At 39.6% G+C, this 20,917-nt stretch overlaps 1 protein-coding gene across 1 annotated transcript in view; it reads right to left on the reverse strand.

Annotated features, from left to right (window-relative positions):
- LOC133515700 (CAP-Gly domain-containing linker protein 1-like) overlaps nucleotides 1-20,917 on the reverse strand; it is a 33,910-nt gene that overhangs the window by 3,449 nt on the left and 9,544 nt on the right. Inside the window, exons 4-19 of the mRNA XM_061848285.1 lie at nucleotides 18,287-18,299; nucleotides 17,790-17,890; nucleotides 17,080-17,323; nucleotides 16,870-16,976; nucleotides 16,106-16,191; nucleotides 12,716-12,833; nucleotides 10,790-10,828; nucleotides 9,728-9,793; nucleotides 8,414-8,548; nucleotides 7,387-7,422; nucleotides 6,479-6,529; nucleotides 4,006-4,086; nucleotides 2,725-2,889; nucleotides 2,409-2,522; nucleotides 1,359-1,469; nucleotides 524-676 (exon numbers count right to left, since the gene is read on the reverse strand). Of these exons, the coding sequence (XP_061704269.1) occupies nucleotides 524-676; nucleotides 1,359-1,469; nucleotides 2,409-2,522; nucleotides 2,725-2,889; nucleotides 4,006-4,086; nucleotides 6,479-6,529; nucleotides 7,387-7,422; nucleotides 8,414-8,548; nucleotides 9,728-9,793; nucleotides 10,790-10,828; nucleotides 12,716-12,833; nucleotides 16,106-16,191; nucleotides 16,870-16,976; nucleotides 17,080-17,323; nucleotides 17,790-17,890; nucleotides 18,287-18,299 (1,620 nt within the window). The remainder of the gene's footprint in view (nucleotides 1-523; nucleotides 677-1,358; nucleotides 1,470-2,408; nucleotides 2,523-2,724; nucleotides 2,890-4,005; nucleotides 4,087-6,478; nucleotides 6,530-7,386; nucleotides 7,423-8,413; nucleotides 8,549-9,727; nucleotides 9,794-10,789; nucleotides 10,829-12,715; nucleotides 12,834-16,105; nucleotides 16,192-16,869; nucleotides 16,977-17,079; nucleotides 17,324-17,789; nucleotides 17,891-18,286; nucleotides 18,300-20,917) is intronic.

Below are 20,917 nucleotides of genomic sequence, written 5' to 3' on the forward strand. Positions count from 1 at the left end.
AAATAGCAAAAAAAGAAATGCTCATTTAGTTCCGCTACTATACCCCGAACGGTTTCCGTTAATGAATCACTATAATAGAAAACAACGAGCCCTAAACTTAATCAACTTCTCTAAGACTCGAGCAAAGTCCTGCTCCTGATCCTTACCTTATCCTTGTTAGCTCCTCTGCCACCAGTTCACTCCTGAGTACAGCTAAAACCTGTTACATTTATAGATGTTCCCTTTACACCGTAAAGTGAGTGACTCACGCCTAGTTTCATCATCCAGATCTAATTCTTCTGAGTATTTATAGCTATCAGATAACCTTACATTATCTCCAGGGCATAAAAGCACCCTGGTGAGCTGCTAAGCTCAACTATAGCCTGCTGCTTCTGGGCAAGAAGCTAGTGCAGTTGGATGCTTTAGTAAGGAGTCAACCCCTGAAACTAAACTGGCTAGGGGGCAAGTATATTTGTAACGATTGTTGTTACGATTCCGTAGCCTGTCTTATACTTTTAGGCATTTTTAGCAGTCAAGACCTTACCTTATCTCTGGCACATATGAGCTCCCTAGCCAGCTGCTCGGCCCTATGTTCAGCAAGAGCTTGCTGCTGCTGAGCGTCTCGCAGCTGACTGTGAGTGGCCTGAAGCAGCTTGGGTAGGGGAGTCAACTCCTGAAGTTTCTCTTGGAACTTGACCTGGAATTAGGAACAGTCGAATAATTAGACAAGATGTATTTATAAAAATAAAGGCTTTAGCACAAATCACGCGAAGTTTTTTCGGTTACATTTTGATCACCCTTGATGATATTTGGCTACATTCGTGACCCCTCCTATACAATCCTTAAAATCACGACATTTTACTCGAGCTTACACTCCTGAGGGCCTAGCCGGAGGCTAGATAGGAAACGCATTGAAACTCAAATAATGTTTGGAAATAGTCGCGTATACTTTCGTAGCATCTGTAATCCCGATTTTTCATTTGTAGATGCTCAGTTGTTATTTTGACTAGACACATGTTGACATCGCAGCAAATCATCATGCTTCAAAGTATGATCAATGGCAGTTACGCTACTGAAAACGGACTTTGCTCATGCTATTACTGCCAGAATTATGTTGCGGTATCATTTGAGTATGAACAATATTAACATGCGTGTAAGGTGTAAACACTAATAAACTTGCATAAATTCTCGAGATGCTTATCCCCTAGACTGTTCAATATTAGGCGACACAGGCCTAAAGTATGATGTAAAAACTGAAATGAACTGACATTGACAGGTTGAATCTCATAATTGATCATCTGTGCAGATATGTCATCACAGGTTTTTAGCTTTAAACTACTTGGGACACAAATAGCCTATTGAGGGAAGGTCTGACGTACCTTGACGCGCTGGATCTCAAAGTTGATCTGTTCTGATATGCGAACGTTGTCGGCGTCCAACGCCGCCAGCTGCCTCGTCTGCTCTTCTGACAGTTGCTGAGCTTGGAGGTACTGGAACATAAATATATCATGATTACCTTTTAACCGCCGCAGTCTGATGAATAAGACATACAATATCCACCTCATTTCGCCACAGGTTGATGAATAAGACAAAACTTCGTGTAACTTCGTACCGGCGGCAACACGAACACGCTCGATGACTAATTCTGAGTGGTGAAAAGGTTAACACAGAATGTTATCAAATGTGGGTAGCGAGGTAATATTTTAAATTGGTAACGTCTGAATACAGATCTGAAAATTCTTGGAAAACAATTTCACAAGATATAAACAAAATTGAAATTTTTGAAATAATTAGTTTCTGAAATGATTCCATGAGAAAAATTTGTTCATCAGTACGTATAAACTAAAGGGCCTACTTTAGAAAACTCATACACAAGACAGGAACCGATCATCAATGAAAATCACTTCTGATAGCGATATTTCTCCATGGTTCGCTCATGCTGGCGCCTATTTTAACTTGAAAATTGACAAACCTGACACTGACGATTTCAGTTGATGATTAAGACAGTAACTAGCATAGTATGGTGAATTGTCAATGTCGGACATTATCAACACACACGACACGGTCATGCTTCAAATTCCGTGGACCACATATCAAACCAAAGAGTCTATTCTTAGATAGCTCAACGTGAAAACGAGACTCTCTACCACCTTCCTACGAAGGATCCTGGAGTTTTTCGGTCACATGGCCTGAAAAGATGAACATAACCACGAACAAACGACTGATGATTACAGGGAAGGTTGATCGCAGTCCAACCAGATGGTACGAACAAATTCGCTCAAATCTCGACACAAAGCTGCATGATGCTCTCCATGACGCCCAGGACATAGACAGATGGAGGAGCATCATCAATGAGAAATTTATCTCCAATAGGGTATCACGACGCTCAGCAATGAGGAATACGACGCTAGGATGACGAAAACACTTGCCTTAAGACGATAGTCCTGGAGCTGTTTCTCCATCTCGGTGATCAGGGTGAGCTGTTCGTCGATCTCGGTGTTCGCCTCGCGGAGCATCTGTCTAAGATTCTGCACGTTCACTTCCTGAGAACAAATAAGGTGGTTAAGACTATGAAGTTTATATATCACAAATTAATAATCATTGTGTCTATGATACATGAAATACATGGAATACAACGGCAGCCCGATTTCAAATTTTGAGTGCGCAATGCAAGGGTGAATCGGCGCGGGGGGGGGGGGGGGGATGATGGTTGGTTTTGTGATAAATTGATAATAGAGTGCGTACGGTCTCAAAAGCCTTCTCCGCCGGTCCCTGCATGTTCGTCTTCGGGGTCAGACCCTCGAACTTCATCTCCAGTTTCCTCAATCTCGCTTTAGTCTCGCGAGCGATGCACCGCTCCGTTTCCGCCTCCTCCTTCCGTTTGAGCACCTCGGAGCGGAGCAGTGCGCACTAGAATAGAAATAGTTACACGAGCGTTGTGTTCCTTAATATGTTTTTTAGATAAGTTTTAAAACATATGTAAACAGTTTGAAATGTTTTTAGAATGATATATTGTTGTCAATCGAAAGTATGGCAGCAATATATGACTTTTGGGTCTAGGTCTGTTGATGGAAAAACCCCACATCCAAATGAGAAATGCAATAGAAGAATAAATAAATATACAGATCAACCTTATATTATACAAAGTACTATAAACGTATTTAACACTTAACCCCTCAACTGTAGAAAGGCCTCTTGGACCCAAGCGGGAACCTTTTCAACGCTTTTCCACACGTGTCAAGAAATGCCATGGACGCCAAAAAGTTAACTGGTGAAGAGCGAATATGAAGCTTAACTGACAGTAGGAAAGTCGCTTTGACAACGTCCGCCATAGCCTTTTTAATGGTCATTGGCGTCGCGGGCACGACAGACGATGACCGTTTTAGTGGTCTTTGGCGTTGAAAAGGTTAAAAGCTCGGCTAGTCCAATGATTTTTTCGGAATTTATGTACGAAATATCGTTTGATATTTACCAGTCACTTTTGTGAAGGAAAACATCGTGAGAAACCGGACTAATCCCAATAAGGCTAGCTTACCCTCTGGACTGGAAGGTCAGAGAAGTTGTTTTCGTAAAAAAAAATAGTGCCTACTGCAATTTTCGGGATAAGTTGCCAAGCGGTTCCAGGCCCCATGAGCCGTGGTAAAATTTTGACGAACAGTTTGGCCAAGTGGGTAGTGACCCTGCCTACGAAGCCGATGGTCCCGGGTTCAAATCCTGGTAAGGGCAATGTATTCGTGTGATGAGCATGGATATTTGTTCCTGAGTCATGGGTGTTTTCTATGTATTTAAGTATTTATAATATTTATATATTATATATATCGTTGTCTAAGTACCCTCAACACAAGCCTTATTGAGCTTACTGTGGGACTTAGTCAATTTGTGTAATAATGTCCTATAATATTTATTTATTTAAAATGCCGGGAGAACGCGAGTAAGTAGACAGTGGGATCCAAACTCGGGACCTCCAGCTTTGTAGGTTATACTCGTAATTACCCTGTTATCCAGTAATTTTGTGTAAGAACATACCTCAGCTATGTAGCTCTTGCATTCATCTTCAGACTTTTGAAGCTTCTCTTTGAGTTGGATAACCTCCTTTTCTGCCGGGGTCTGCGTGAAAACAAATGTTACTGATGTAAAAATTTTTTATATTGGTGGTAAATGAGAAAACGAATCGCCTGATGGTAAGCGATCACCGTAATCTCCCGTAAGGACACCCCCAATCCCAAAGGTTGCAAAAGTTCGTTGCCGGAATTCAAGATGGAAGAACTCTGTTTTCTTGGAGGTTTGAAGGTCGTATCAGTTCGGAATTACCACAGGCGATAGTTCATTCCCCAGTTTAGCTCAGCGAGGTAGGAAGCTTCTGGGGAAATGCACAGTTGAGGACTGCCAATGCCAACCATCTGTACACGGCTAAAGTTGTACATTAAGACGAAAGTCGAGGACCCGTAGGAAATCGCAATTTCATACAAAAGTAGTCCCCTTTTCTCTATTTATATTTATATTATCTATTGATAATATTTGATGCAATTTGTTGTACTCGTATATCAACAGCTATGACCCTAGGTTTTTTTTAATAATAGGGAGTATTACTGCAATGTTTTGCCGCCAGAGTGCAGCACTAGCACCTTAGTAAACCATAGAGTAACTTATACATTCTGTGCCTTAAACTGTTTTTTGACAAGTTTTCAAAGATAATAAAATACGACATTGTTGCATCAAGGCGGTTTGTTTACAAAGGGCCCACAGGAAAACGCGAAAATCGAAAATTAGTTACTTATCTGCCTCTTTATCGCTCGAATATGCAAGAGTGAGAGAGAGGTTAGATAACGAAATTTCGATTTTCTTGCTTCGCGGTAGACCCTCATATTTTGAAGGATTGTGGTAGTGGCGCCCCCTACGTAGAGGTTCGCGTAATATTCCCTATTAGAAGCATTTAAACATTTGTGTGAAATTTGTTATTCGTTCCAAATTTTTACAATAATAAAAAAAACGAAAAAAGTCAAACGTAGCTACGGTTAATATATACAGGGTGATTTCGGGGTCGTGGAGCAAGAGAACAAGACATCACACAAAATTCAAAGATGAGTCTAATGATGTTGCTCATTATTTATTATCACCAATAATTATGATTATTTTTCAGATGACAAGAAGAAAAAAACATGTTTGCATACAGTTTGGTCACCCTACTCAATGTGACGTCTTGTCGCTTTCCATACAGCGTATGTCAAAAGTCATAGGGTGACCATGATTACTTCGTATAAGATTAAATTTTACTTGAAAAATAATAAAAATCAAATTAATTATCTTTCAATCTTTCTTACAGTACCGTATGATAATGTAAATCATTTATAGCTTCAGAAAAAGTGGTTCTGGATCACGACCCAGAAATCATCCTGTATACATTAAATAATACAAAAAAAATCCATAACGTCAATATCCAAAGATGAAAATGGGGTCTACGTTTATATGGAATAGGGACCGTGCGCGTTGGAGGGTCTGCCATCTTGTGGCAGACCCTCTACGTGTTGGCTTCGGCTCCGCATACGCCTCTCAAAGGTCCGGAACACCATTGTTCCGTGATGGGAAAGACATACAATAAATAATAATAAATATTATAGGGACCGTGCGCGTTGGAGGGTCTGCCATCTTGTGGCCTGAATCGGAACCATAAACATGCACATGTACACGTCACGTGTTTTCTTGTGCATAGTGGATTCTGCCATCTTGTGGGCTACATCGGAACAAAAAACATCACATTTACGCCTCGCGCCAAAAATCTGACGGCTCCTGTGCTGCCTCCTACAGTTCATGCACGCTCCCTATAGCGGCCGTCCCCTTACCTCTAAAGACAATTTTATGGTTTCACTCAAGTGTTTTTTATTCAATCGGGCGACATGTTTCGGAGAGCCTAGGTCTCCATTTTTAAATAGACGTGACGAAAAATCACGTGAGTAACACCGTAAAATTATCTTAATGATAGTATCGGCCTGATTCGAAGAATGATTAAGACACGTTTAAGATCTTGGAAAGATCTTTAACCTTTTAACCGCTTAGAATTTTTCATCGAACGTGCTCGTATCGCCGCCGGTACGAAGTTACACGAAGTTTTGTCTTATTTATCACACTGCGGTGAAATGAGTTGGATATTATATATCAGACTACAGCGGTTAAAAGGTTAAAAGATCTATAACTAAACGACATGTCATAATTGACGTTTATTTCGATTCCGCTATGATCCCAATAAGATCTACCTACGATATTTCTAACGTCAAAGTTACATTGGTTTCTCGAATCGAGCTGCTTCTGTCTATACGAAATACAAACCGATATCTAAATGAGAACTTATCTAAACCAGACCAGACCTTATCGTTATCATATCTCATTTTTAGAATAGGGCCGTACGTCTCACGACAGTTTAAATTCGATTTAAATTGGACCCTAGAGCTTTTTCAGATTTAAGAAATTTAATGTCACCAATGGTATAATAGATAAGGCTCACCAGCGGTGCATCTGGGTTGCAGGACGCCGGGCACGGTGGGCATATGTGACACTGGAAAAAACAAAGATTTAAAGGCGCAATTATAAACTGTAACTGTGTAAAAGAACTACGTATTTGTATGATTTTAATCAAATTTTGAAAATGTTTTGAAAAGAAGTTTTTTGCCGGCCCATAAGTCTTTTCCAGACTTATTCCACTTACGTCAGCTTCCACTTAGGACAGAAAAATTTTTGTTCCATTTAGGTCATCTCTGACCTAATTGGATTCCAATTACCTACTATATATCACCAAATTTCGCAGTGGAATACGTGTATAATGTATGTGGCCTGCCTTATCATTAGGTATCACTGCAAGGCAGCAAATAATAAATAATAAATTTTACCTATAAACTGACGACTTTATGTACAGTCAGCCACAAAATGTGGTCGACTACTTAAGACTATATGTCAAGATTGTCAAGTAATATTAGTCACCCGAAAGTGGTAGACCACTTTCATGGCTGACTTGCTAATTGGGGGATACGCAAATGTGATCAGATCTAGCTGTAATCAGATGTAACTGGAATAAAAAACTTCTGTCCTAACTGGACCTGACGAAATTGGGATTAAAACATTCCACTTACGTCAGCAGTTTTAGTTGGTGCTACTTTACCACACTAGTGCTATTATTATCATATTAGGTAATCATGTCGATGTACTATAAAACTCCCTTCGGTCGTGTTTTAATTCATCACCACACGTTACGTATTAATATTCATATTTTTCGCTACTGAAAAATGAATTTGCTGCTTTCCAGCTCCGTCGAGCAAAAAATAAATAATAAATAACAAAGTCTAAGAACATGTGATCTGCGACATTTATTAGATTAAAGACAAAAGAAAAGATCCTAAAGTGAATAATAGAACTTACGTCACGTTGGGTGGGAGGCATCGGCGGCATGCCCGTCTGCAAACAAAAACTTGTGTTAATAGGAGATGAGGTTAGAAAAACTATGGTAGTTAGAGGGGAATTTCTGTCTCTGATGCAGCGAAGCAATACAATAACAGACCACGAAAGGTGTGTTACAAATAATAATGATTATTTATTTATATTAAGCACTCGTCCAAACCAACGCCTAAATCATCTAGACTTTTGCAAAGAAATGGGGGGAGTAGCACATGTTAACTCTCGCGTGGAACAATTCTTAGCGGGAAAGAAGGAAGGCCCTTGTCTAGTAGTATGTAGTAGTATTTTTTTTTATACTACGTCGGTGGCAATCAAGCATACGGCCCGCCTGATGACAAGCAGTGTCCGTAGCCTATGTACGCCTGCAACTCCAGAGAAGTTACATGCGCATTGCCGACCCTAAACCCGCCCCCCCTCGTTGAGTATTCACCTGCGGCTCGTAGCAGACATTAGCCCCGCCGCCGCTCGCACAAGGCCGCCGCCCGGGCCTTCAGCGTGTTCGGTGGCCGCTATCTCTTGTACTACTCGCACTTGTTCTAGCTCACTAAGCAGTCTCACTTGTTACACAATATGCACGTATAAAATTCGCTCGCCTGTGGTTCAAAGTAGTTATTGACCCCGCCGCGGCCAGAACAAGGCCGACCGCTGCAGAAGCAATTGGCGTGTTTGGTGGTCGCCATTTCTTGTACTATTCGCACTTGCTCTAACTTACAGCTGTCTCATCTGTTACACAATATGTAGTTATAAAGATGCGCTCGTCTGTGATTCAAAGCAGATATTATCCTGGACGCCGCCCGTACAAGGCCGGCCGCTGCAAAAGCCGTTAGCGTGTTTGATGGTCCCCATATCTTGTACTACCCGCACTTGCTCTTCTAACTCGCTCAATTGTTTCCCGCTCAGCTATCTCACCTGTTGCACTATCATCTTCCTCACGTTATCCCGGCATTTTGGTCACCTGTTACACAATATGTAGGTATAAAGATGCGCTCGCCTGTGGTTCAAAGCAGATATTAGCTCCGCCGCCGCCTGCGCAAGGCCGGCCGCTGCACAGGCCGTCAGCGTGTTTGGTGGTCGCCATTTCTTGCACTACCCGCACTTGCTCTTCTAACTCGCTCAATTGTTTCACCTGTTAAAAAAAAGAGAGAGTTTAAAAAAAAAACTTGTGTTTTATATTTTCACTATCCTATTAAAATAAATATTTAACGCATCGGTATAAAACACTGGCAAGATTACACAAACGAGTCAAAGATTACAGATACAAAAGAGTCAAAAAGCTGTTTAAGTTAGATTTTTTATTAATTTTGGTCTGTCTTATAAGAAATCCTACCATCTGTCTATGATCGGAGAAGAAAAATAAACATAAATTTAATTTGTTATTTAAGTTTAAATTCATTAGAGCTTCTTTCATTAAGGTGCAAGTTCAGAAAACGTTGTGACCGAGATATGTATGTGTATTGTGTTATTTGAGACGCGAGGCCCATCGGACCGCGAGGCCGTTGGCGGTGGCCCACGTCACCCACGCCTAACGCCGCCTCTGTGGGCAAGGTATATTTAGCGAGGCCCTCTGGTAGCGCAAGAAATAACAAACATATTTACGTTGTGACAGAGATATGTTTCTGTGTTGTGTTATTAGAGACGCGAGGCCCATCGGACCGCGAGGCCGTTGGCGGTGGCCCACGTCACCCACGCGTAACGCCGCCTCTGTGGGCAAGGTATATTTAGCGAGGCCCTCTGGTAGCGCAAGAAATAACAAACATATTTACGTTGTGACAGAGATATGTTTCTGTGTTGTGTTATTAGAGACGCGAGGCCCCTCGGACCGCGAGGCCGTAGGCGGTGGCCCACGTCACCCACGCCTAACGCCGCCTCTGTGGGCAAGGTATATTTAGCAAGGCCCTCTGGTAGCGCAAGAAATAACAAACATATTTACGTTGTGACAGAGATATGTTTCTGTGTTGTGTTATTAGAGACGCGAGGCCCCTCGGACCGCGAGGCCGTAGGCGGTGGCCCACGTCACCCACGCCTAACGCCGCCTCTGTGGGCAAGGTATATTTAGCGAGGCCTTCTGATAGCGCAGGAAATAACAAACATATTTACGTTGTGACCGAGATATGTATGTGTATTGTGTTATTTGAGACGCGAGGCCCCTCGGACCGCGAGGCCGTAGGCGGTGGCCCACGTCACCCACGCCTAATGCCGCCTCTGTGGGCAAGGTACGTTGTGACCGAGATATGTATGTGTATTGTGTTATTTGAGACGCGAGGCCACGTCGCCCACGCCTAACGCCATCTCTGCCTATACTGACCAGATCGTTGTAATTCTCTGCCGGTTCGCCGCTCGCTGCGTTGTCCTGTTCCGGTTGTTCTGGTTGCTAGAACAATTAAATATCTGTCAAGTTGATTTATATAGGGAGTATTACCGCAATGTTCTGCCGCCAGAGAGCAGCACTATAACATATTCTAACCCATAGTGTAACTTTAATAACAAAACTTCCGTGAGACACAGACATATTAAATATGTCAAAATGGGTGGCGCACGTATTTGTGGGTCCGTCAACGGTAGCTCCTGACGACACTCCTCGGTACGGAGTGAAACATGTCGAGCGTTTTCCACTTAAAATACGTGAGTGACCCTTTTGAGGGTTCCGTAGCCAAATGGCAAAAAACGGAACCCTTATAGATTCGAGATGTCCGTCTGTCTGTCCGATTATGTCACAGCCACTTTTTTAACATAGTATTATGTAACATATACATACTATGCCTTAAACAGTTTTTTGGGAAGTTTTGACATTGATGCATCAAGGCGGTTTGTTTACAGAGGCCTACCCCGAAACGCGAAAATCAATATTTGGGTATCTGCCTCTTTATCGCTCGAATATGCAAAAGTGATAGAGAGACAGATAATGAAACTCAGACTTTCGTGTTTCGCGGTAGGTGCGTGCTAGAGGCGCCGCCTATGCAGAATTTTGCGTAATATCCCCTATTCATTTCTACTTATAGGAGCCCTTTTTTACGTGCCCACACACACATAAAGTACGACTTTTCTAACGTTTCTTTCGGGAATTTCCAGAAAAATGTCTGATACGTGACGCGATTTTTAACACTTCTGCCAAAAATAATTGATTGTAATAGAGATGTACAGTCTGAGAAATAAAAAAACGTGCCGCTTAATTAGACATCCAGAACAGATGGCGGTGTACTGGGTCATGTTTTGCGGTCACTGAATTGTCATACGTCAAGTTTTGACAGAGTTACCGCAAAATGTATGGAGCTGTACAGCGCCATCTCGTTTACCTGTCAAAGTCGAGGCACGAAATTATTTTAGATCTTACGTAATAATATATAAGTAAATAATAACATGCTCTTACTTGGGGTATCTCAGAATTGGACTGGGCATTTACTGCTATCTGCAATGAAAAATTTACAAATCATTTATGTACCCTCAGGGTTACTACAAATAACCCAGGTTGTAATCAAAGTTTTTTTTTTTCGTTTTATATTACGTAAATAGTGCTTTCATACAGATTTAAAAAAGTAGATAAGGGAAAAGTGTGGACTGAACGAAGATGTAGTGACAAAAATTGAGAAAGGTATGATGAGATGGTTTGGACACGTGGAAAGAATGAGTGAAAGAAGCTTAACAAAGAGAGTGTATAAGGGAGAAGTAGAAGAGGTTGCTGGAAGGGGTAGACCTCAGCAGACTTTATCTGATCAAATCGGGGAAATCCTGAAGAAAGGCCAGGTCAAGAGCACCCTAAACCGACGAGCGTGTATGAGGAATGTCATGAAAGTGAAGGAAGCGAAAGAGGTATGTCAGGATCGTAGCAAGTGGAAATCCGTGGTCTCTGCCTACCCCTTCGGGAAATAGGCGTAATTATATGTATGTATATATGTATGTTAAAATAGTATTTTAGACAATCGTGATATAATAGGGAGTTTTTCAGTCGAGTACCGTGTTTCGGCAACGAAGCATGCTGAGTTCCTATGTATATAATACTTTTTCTACGAGACATGTAATATAATGCCCTAAATATACACCGTGTTTTTATTGAATTGCGTTAACTCCGGCGTTTCGGTAAGTACGTTTAAGGAAACTAAATGGCATAGTTAAATTAAAAAAAAAAAAAAAGTTTTTTTTTTTACTATTTTTATTTTTATAAAAAGTAACTAAATGTTGCATATAGCGTTGTTGTAACACGGGCATTACATTTAACTCAACCAAACAATTGAAAACTGTGATATATCAATGTCATTTCTAACATCGATCGTCCGAGATAGTACGTACGTTTAGTAGCAAATGTATGAACTCGCAATAAACACTAATCAACAAGTAAACAGGCCCTAATGCAAGTGTACACGCTCGTAAGGAAATGGAGTTAGTTAGAATATCGGTATCTTTGAGAAAGTTACTTAATTTAAGCTCAGGAATGCACCCTCGAAATTAACGCAAATAAAAAAAAAACACGGTGTATAATGAAATATAGAAGTATCTCAGTAGACAAAAATGTTGTACAAAAGACATAAACGCGCGTTGAATGAATGTGCTCAATGAAATAGTATCCCGTCTCTTCTATGGGAGCTCGGCGGCACGTGATTGGTCAAATTCTTTATAGTTCACTAGAGCGTATAGAAATGAATATTATAGTTGAGTTGGGTTAAAAGCACGCAATTATAGTATAGTACACGAAATCTTAATTCAACTTTTACAATCGCTACTCGTCGACAAATCATAAATATAAGTTTAAAATAAGTTATATTAAAAATAAAGACCTACTTTACAAATTAATAGGTATAAAATACTATTATTCATTTTGTCTACATCAGCAGTTCGAGTTTACCTAATGATGTTAAATTTCCGAGATCGTTTTCATTAATAATTGAAATATAAAAAATACTAAAATCACTGTAGATGTTCCTACAATATATGAAGTTCCCTTACTTTCTTCAGGATCTCATCATCCAAATCCTGAGCCTTGGAACAACTGTGAAATAGAGCTTTTTCAACCAAAAAAATCTCTACAATACTAGTCCAGCACCGTCTTTGACAAATCTAGACATTGAGCCCTTGAAATATTATCATTGTTGTACCGAGCATTATTTAAAAAAAAATAGATAGACTAGGTATAAAAAAAAATTTGAAGAAAAAATCTTTTTTCAAGTAAGTAAGTACTAAAAAGTCAAGTGTCAATCGATTTTTCTAACAAAATTATGTGAGAAACCCATAGAAATCACTGTTCAAAATTCCCAAGTTCCCAATAATTTTCTAAATCCATAAAAGTCCCCTAAGTCCTTACTTGCAACCTAGCATTGTCCCGGGCCAGCAATTTTAGTTCCGCTTGCAACCTCGCCGCTTGCGCTCGCGCCGTCTCCAACCTCTGTTCTTTCATCATCAGCTCCTTGTACAGAATGTACCTGTAACACTCGTATGTTAATCTGTGTACTCACCTATGTGTGATGTCAGCTGTTTCCCTTCAAGATCTGCTAGCTTTGTTACTCTTCCAAATTCGTTGTTAATTCGAGATGTTTTTAGTAACTGCTTGAATTTTTGTGTCCTTTCATGTCTTCTGTTGAAAATTATGTTATCTTCCTTCGAAAGCTTTTTAGATTTTGGTGCTTTATTCTTTAAGATGTTACAAGGTTTTCCGGGTGGGCATTTGTTGTTTTTCTAGATTTATAGATATATTCGTGTTAACGACGTGAATTTAAGCCGGCATCCATAATTTTGCAGTTATTAAGTTTATTATAATTTATCATTGCATTGTAAACAAGTCATGGATGTCAGTTAGACAGTTGAGATTTTCAGTGTGGCTATGGCTGACATTGACAGTTACTTTGTAACGTTTGATATGTATCGTGAAAAATCTAATAAGGTGTGATATCAGACATCAGAATCATCGCATTTATTTGTGATAAACTATAATATACAAAAGTATAACACAACAAGAAACTTTAAACATAAAATTATTAAATTGTTTACCACGAAATGGTACTGCCTTAGCAGAAATGCTAACCCAAAAGTGAGCGCTGATCTTCCGGCTGGACCATTTGTGGGTCACGAACGCAGCTGTACGACACGGCATAAAACTAAATATCAAAACTCGATACTAGAGTAATTTCAACTTGTTGGAAAACTGAGTCTTTTGTAAAGACTCGAGTCTTTTCCAGAAAACTCCAAATTTTTTACAAAAAAAAAATCAAAATGCATCGTCTCCATGTAAAATTCATGGGTTAGTATTGTTAGTAATACCATACAGTAATAGTTAGGGAGGCGAATAGGGGAATTTTCGGTAATACTCGAGCGTGGCAGTTTAAGATATGAGAGATACCTTAGACCTAATAGAACAACCTTGTAAAGTATTTAGCTCTATATGTAGTGACGCGCGCCTAGGATAGACGATCAGATTAGTAAAAAAAAATTGACAGTCTGAAATACTCGAGCGCGTCAGATTAAGATATTGGGGGTTGATTTTAGTGTTTTAAGACTAAATTTAACTAATCTGACGATAAGTCCTTGACGCCGCCGAGTTATAGGGTCGCGAACTTGTAAAAAAAAAACGTTAATCCGGCATTCTCGAGCGCGATTTTTTTATTTTTTATTTTGAAGAATATAATCTAAAACTTACTAAAAATACAAAATCTGCCGGTTTCCGCATGACCGGAAGTGTGGAGAAGCCATTTCGTCTTCCGAAAAATGCGTTGCATATAAGTCGCGAACGATACATTTTACAAAAAAAAAAGTTTAAATAAACAGAAAAGGTAATTTTATTTTACACAAAAAAGGTCTCTTTACATTTTTGTCCAAAGTTAAAACTTTTTGACTTGAAGCATCATAAAAACTCAAACTCCCGGTTTTTAGGGTTCCGTAGCCAAATGGCAAAAAACGGAACCCTTATAGATTCGTCATGTCAGTCTGTCTGTCCGATTATGTCACAGCCACTTTTTTCCGAAACTATAAGAGCTATACTGTTCAAACTTGGTAAGTAGATGTATTCTATGAACCGCATTAAGATGTTTACACAAAAATAGAAAAAAAAAACAATAAATTTTGGGGGTTCCCCATACTTAGAACTGAAACTAAAAAAAACTTTTTTCATCAAAACCATACGTGTGGGGTATCTATGGATAGGTCTTTAAAAATGATATTGAGGTTTCTAATATCATTTTTTTCTAAACTGAATAGTTTGCGCGAGAGACACTTCCAAAGTGAAAAAAAAGTGTGTCCCCCCCCCCCCTGTAACTTCTAAAATAACAGAATGAAAAATCTAAAAAAAATATATGATATACATTACCATGCAAACTTCCACCGAAAATTGGTTTGAACGAGATCTAGTAATAGTACATTACGATACAAGTGCGAAAAATAGGAAATTCGAAACGAGTGGCGATAAATTAAAACACGACCGAAGGGAGTGTTTTAAATCGACACGAGTTGCGAATTACCTATTCGCACATGTATCGTACAACGTTTTACACTACATATGGCCCTTTAAATGTTCGACACAGTAACATAATATGCTACTTCTCGCACTAGTGCTATAAAGTAGCCCCATATGTACTGTAAATAGTTTTTTTAATAAGTCATAAAATATTTTTTTTTTCATCAAACCCATACGTGTGGGGTATCAAAATAGGTCATCAAAAAACCTATTGAGGTTTTTAATATCATTTTTTTCTAAACTGAATAGTTTGCGCGAGAGACACTTCCAAAGTGGTAAAATATGTGTCCAAAGTGGTAAAATGTTGAACGAGATCTAGTAAGTAGATTTTTTTAATACGTCATAAATGGTACGGAACCCTTCATGCGCGAGTCCGACTCGCACTTGGCCGCTTTTTGAGTATATCTCGAAAACTGAGGGTATTAATAAAAATTGATATGAAATAACGATGATTAAATTATGTGACTTTTATTATATCTCAAAATTTTTTAAAGGAAAAAAAAAGAAACCAAAAAACCTTTTTCGGTCAGATTAAGAGAACCCACCAACATTTTTGTCAGATTAAGAAAATATGCTTTCAGGATACCGAGATAAACCTCCCCTATGAAAATCTGACGCGCTCGAGTATTTCAAATAAACTTTTTTTTTTTGCATTTTCAAAAATTCATCGTAACTTATAGTCACGCCGAAATCGTCAGTTTTTTTAAAGGGAGATTCCTTGGGGCTTACTTAACACCCCTTCCGAAAATCTGACGCGCTCGAGTAAATTTTTTTTTTTTGCATTTTTGACTACTTTATATTCCTACCCCCACCACGAAAACCGGCAGATTAGTATACCGTTGTTATCAGAGGCACTTGGGGCATACGTAGTATGAATATCTGACGCGCTCGAGAATGCCCAAGTAACTGTTTTTTTTTAACATTTTTGAAAAACCGTACACGCCAAACCCACCGCTAAAATGGTTTTTTCCATACGAGCTTTTCTTTTCGAAATTATTTTATCTTTCGATTTTGATAGGTCTCGACGGCGCCGTTGAATTACGCCATTTAGCTACCTCGCCTCCCTAACTATAACGCTTATTTTCTGTATTGCTTCTTAAATTTGAATAAAAGTTGCCGGAGTCTTAAAACCTATAAAGGACTCGACTCGGGACTTGAAATATTCATAAGTTTTTTAATAGCAGAATCTCAAAAACTTAGTAGAGTTTAAAATGTAGACTCGAAAGAGCTTGTACCAACGCTACTGACCTTTTGACGTCAAGATCTGCATTGTCAGCGGCCAATCGCTCTTGCATGTCCAGACTCTCACTGAGGCGACGTGAGAGCTCCAACTCCTGCATATAATAAGATATAATGGATTTCCCAAAGTTCACCAAAGTCCGTAGACTGCAACAGCGTCTGTGTTACGACATCAATATTCTATGATAAAGCTGGTAACCGTATTATTGACGGGATATTTGTTCATTAAATTTATTGTACTATTCAAATAAATTACCAGCATTACAGTATTGCTAACAGGGCACTACGATACTACAAAATCAATTATAACACAATGAAACAAAATGCTTTATTATGGCGTCGTGTGATCCAGCGTGGGGTTTCGCAGGTTTTCTTGGCGGCTGCCAGAAGTCTGCGCTTGCTATGGTGTCCGGCAACGGCCGCGGCACGCGCACTACAAACGAACTGAAGTGCACATAGTGGCGCGACAGCAGCTGGTGCACCCTCAGAGTGTAGAAGTATTTCGTCGTACTCTACCACTTTCTCGGGCACGGTAAAGTAATGCAAAGCGCAAATACAAAGAGCGCCTTACTCGGTGTCGCAATCCGAAGACCAGAAAGGGAATATGGGAGCGGAGCATGAGGAATAGTTAAATAAAAGAGATTAGTTATAAGTGTTACGATGGTCAAAGATAAGCTTTTGGGCTCCTCGAAGAGCCTAGCTCGCTTGCTTGGAGGGACCACATAGAACTCGTGAGCCAATGGCGGTTCTAACAGCAAACAAAAGGTACATACGGACTTGCTCCTCAAAGAGCCTGGCCCGCAAGATGGTGGACGCTGCATCACCGGCGCGAGCAGAGCGCTTGGAGGGACCATCCGGAGCTCGTGGACCAATGGCGGCTCTAACAATTATTATATCTCATTATTTAATAATCGCAATTATTTTATCTATGCTTCCCAAATACACACAAAAATGCCCATCAGATGTTATCAAAAGTAGCATACCATAGGCATCTCCAGGTTGATACCCTTCCGGGCAAGTACACTGCCCGTGTCCATCATGATCTGGACTTCTTGCCGCACCATTAGGACTCCTAGACCCTCGATCAGGACTCCTAAGCACCGAATCATTGCTGTTCTGAAGTTCAGCGGCTCTTCTTTGAAGCCTTTCGGCTTCGCGTAAGAGTTGTGCCGCGCGAGCTGTTGCCGCGCGGACGTCCTCGGCGCCCCAGGTGCCAGATAGAGCTTTCTGTAGAAGTATAAAATAGGCAAGAAAATTTCGGTTTTTATTTCACAAATCTAAATACAAATGTGCCACTGTGGGAATATAATACGTACACACGACCTGAAGTCGGAAACTTGGAAGTTGTTCTGAAAGGAACAGTTTAGATTGGTCCATCGACTGATACTTGGGTCTCGCCAAGCGGTGGTAGGGGGAGCAGCAGCTTACCCCCCCGCCCCCCAACCCCTTACCTTAGAGAATAGAATTTCTAACTAAAAGTATACCCTTCCCCTTGGCCATCAGCTGCATGGCGACGCCCTGGCGCCCCTGCCAGAGAAACAGTGACGGTTGCTCTGATAAGTCTCTGTTGCCACTAAAAAGGGCATTTTTATTCCCGAGAATGCCAGTTTGTACATTTGGAGCCTGCAGCATCCAATTGTCAATTATAACAGTCCTATTTTGAGTTGCCAGGCTGGCAATAGAAGATGGAAACCTGATGTAAATCCGCAAGATGGTTCCTCACGTCCCTCAGCGCATGCGTACCGCGTCGCATCTCCGTGCGCCATGCTGAGTTCTCCGCGTCGCCAGAAGATTCTGGAAAACAAACCATAATTAAATGTCAATTCAAAGAACAGTATAAAACCAAACAAATTTAATCTACAACTATCTACTATGTGATTACTTATTGTAATCCTCTCAGAGAGCACATTATACGGCGAGTGTATATCTTGCTTACTCGAACACTCGTACTACTATTAAAAAAAAAATAATAATAATAATAATTCTTTTATTTCAGACAGGGTCCATATACATCTTACAGTTAAAACTACAAATAAAATAAAATTAAATTAAATTAAAAAAACACAATTACAAATTATACCACAAATAAATACTATTCTTATACACACATTATTTATATTACACCATTTACACATAACTGACACAAAAATACCCATTAATAATACTATTGATACGATACTTTATACTTACGTGGAGATTGGTTCTGAAACATGAAAAGACCCCGTTACTATTATTAAACAACTCAATAAACTAGGTACCTAAACACAAATAGAAGCGTGACGGATTTCATTTATTTATTTTACATACACTTAGGGCTGATTTAGATGGCACGCGAAATCACATGCGATTTTAGTTACATTGCGGACTATTGAGGTTACAACCAATTCGGCCGACCGATCAAATACCGGAATGGAATGAAACTCGCATGCGAGTGCAGCGTGGAAATGAGCCCTTAGAAGCAAAACTGTCCCAATAGTAACATATTAGTAGAATGTGGAGAAGTTGATGTCGATCACGGGGAGTCGAGCCATGTGCCTACATGGATAATACATAACAGTACTCCTTGAAATTTTCTAAAAATCTACCTGAGACCTCGTAAGGCCCAAGGTCCTACCTATAGGACTTATTCAGTTCGATGAAATTTAAATCATATTCAATTGGAACAGAGTTGCATTTGGTTTGTTTCATTAAATTTTCAAACAAAATAAAATCAACTGTATTCCCTGCACTATAGGTTCAAATTCTAGTGGCAAATTTAGGATTTTTCAATTCTATGGCTGGGCCTTAGGAGGATATGATGTACTTGGCATTTACAGTTATTTTGTAATTTCGAATCGAAAAGTAGAAAAAGACATTTTTATTTTTTCCAATATTTCTAGTTCCTCCTATGAAAACTCCACATAAGAAACCGTACATAATTAAGAAATTTAGCTTCTCTAAATGAGGTATCAACTGTTTAAATCGTGAACATAGTTTTCTAGTTATTGCAGAATAACAGTCGTCTTTAACATTGAACTAACAGACACCTTCTGGCCTAGTGGGTAGTGACCCTGCCTATGAAGCCGATGGTCCCGGGTTCAAATCCTGGTAAGGGCATTTATTCGTGTGATGAGCATGGATATTTGTTCCTGAGTCATGGTTGTTTTCTATGTATTTATAAATATTTATATATTTTATGTATCCTTGTCTAAGTACCCTCAACACAAGCCTTATTGAGCTTACTGAGGGTGTTCACTCACTACACTATGTCTTTTTTCACACGAAATATTCTAAGTGTGTGTTACCGCGAAAATTGACTAAGTCTTTGACACTTCACATTTCCACTGTCACTGTACTTACGATTATCCTAGGTTCTGAAGGACCAATGTTCACTCACTACACTGCACTGCACTTCCTACCATTTGTAATGTAACACTTCACTTGACAACTTAATACTCATTTATTGGGAGCGTGCACGACTGTCACGCAACCTTACCTAGTGTCCGCAAGTCTAGGGGAAAACGTCAATTCACTACATCTTATAAAACTACTCCAAAACTAAAAACTACTGAACGGATTTTCATACGACTTTCATATATCAATAGAGTGATTCTTGAGGAAGGCTTAAGTATATAACTTGTTAAGGTTTTATGTAAATTGTTTGAAATATAACGATGTTGTCGAAAAAAATCACGCTGGCTAGGAGCTTTAATCGAAAACGCTGCCTAATCCGTTTGAGCTATAACAACACAATGTATGGTGGGGTTGTTTCTCATTCATAGGTCTACACAAAAGTCCGCGATGTTAAATCTCTATCTTTTAAGGATAACTTACTATACATTTTCGTAACTTCTAGAAAAAGATCGCGTAATACGTGGCATTTGCAAAGCTATTTACATGGATACATTATTAACAATTATCAAAATAAATACGTTAGTTATATTAAGCATTTCATACAGCTTACAATGGTCCCTTACACCATACAATTTAAATGAATATTTCAGGAGTAATCGTAAATCAAAGTTTCATTTCGAGCCATATAATCGTACCAAATGTTAAAGACGCTATTCGCAGTTAGTTCAAATTTTTACCACATTATGCGCTGGGATCGCTTTACTTACCCCCACCATGCACTTCGCACGGTCCCAATTCCGAAACAAAATTTACCTTATAAGGGGCTGTAGAAAAATCTTAATAACGTGAAGTAGCCGATAGAACAGCGACATCTACTGTGAAATTGGGCAACTATAAAAACTAAACATACTACATTTAACATTATCGGCCCCCAAGGACGACTTGTCCTTCATAAAGATCTATGTAAATAAAACAAACCAAGAATAGTGAAGTAAGCAGCACGTGAAAAACATGAATCGATAGTAATAAGGTTAAATTACATAGTGAAACTCAAATAGAGCTATTCTTCAAAACTAAAGCACATTAAACTTCTTAACAGATAGTTAAGGATCCAGAGGTAGAGGGCAAATTTTAGCAATGGGTCTTCGAAAAGTACCATTCTTTAATTTCAACGTAACCACTCGTGTTAAACCATCTCTACCAGGACGCTTATCTATTATACGACCTAACAACCACTTTCCGGGAGGAAGTCTTTCCTCCTTGACCAAAACTACTGTTCCAATATCAGGATCAGGATTAGTAACCGGTTTTGTAGTGTTATTAAATACTCAGAACTCCAACGAGTCCGAAGCGATTGTAACATCCTTTGGAGCAATTGCCACCGATCCAAACGGGATACTGGCACAGTGGCGAGACTTTTTTCCGGAACAGTGAAGCTTCGCCTATAAGAAAATGTCCCGGTGTAATTGGAGAAGCATCATCAATAGA

Source organism: Cydia pomonella, chromosome 1, assembly GCF_033807575.1.
Source record: "Cydia pomonella isolate Wapato2018A chromosome 1, ilCydPomo1, whole genome shotgun sequence".
Taxonomy (NCBI): domain Eukaryota; kingdom Metazoa; phylum Arthropoda; class Insecta; order Lepidoptera; family Tortricidae; genus Cydia; species Cydia pomonella.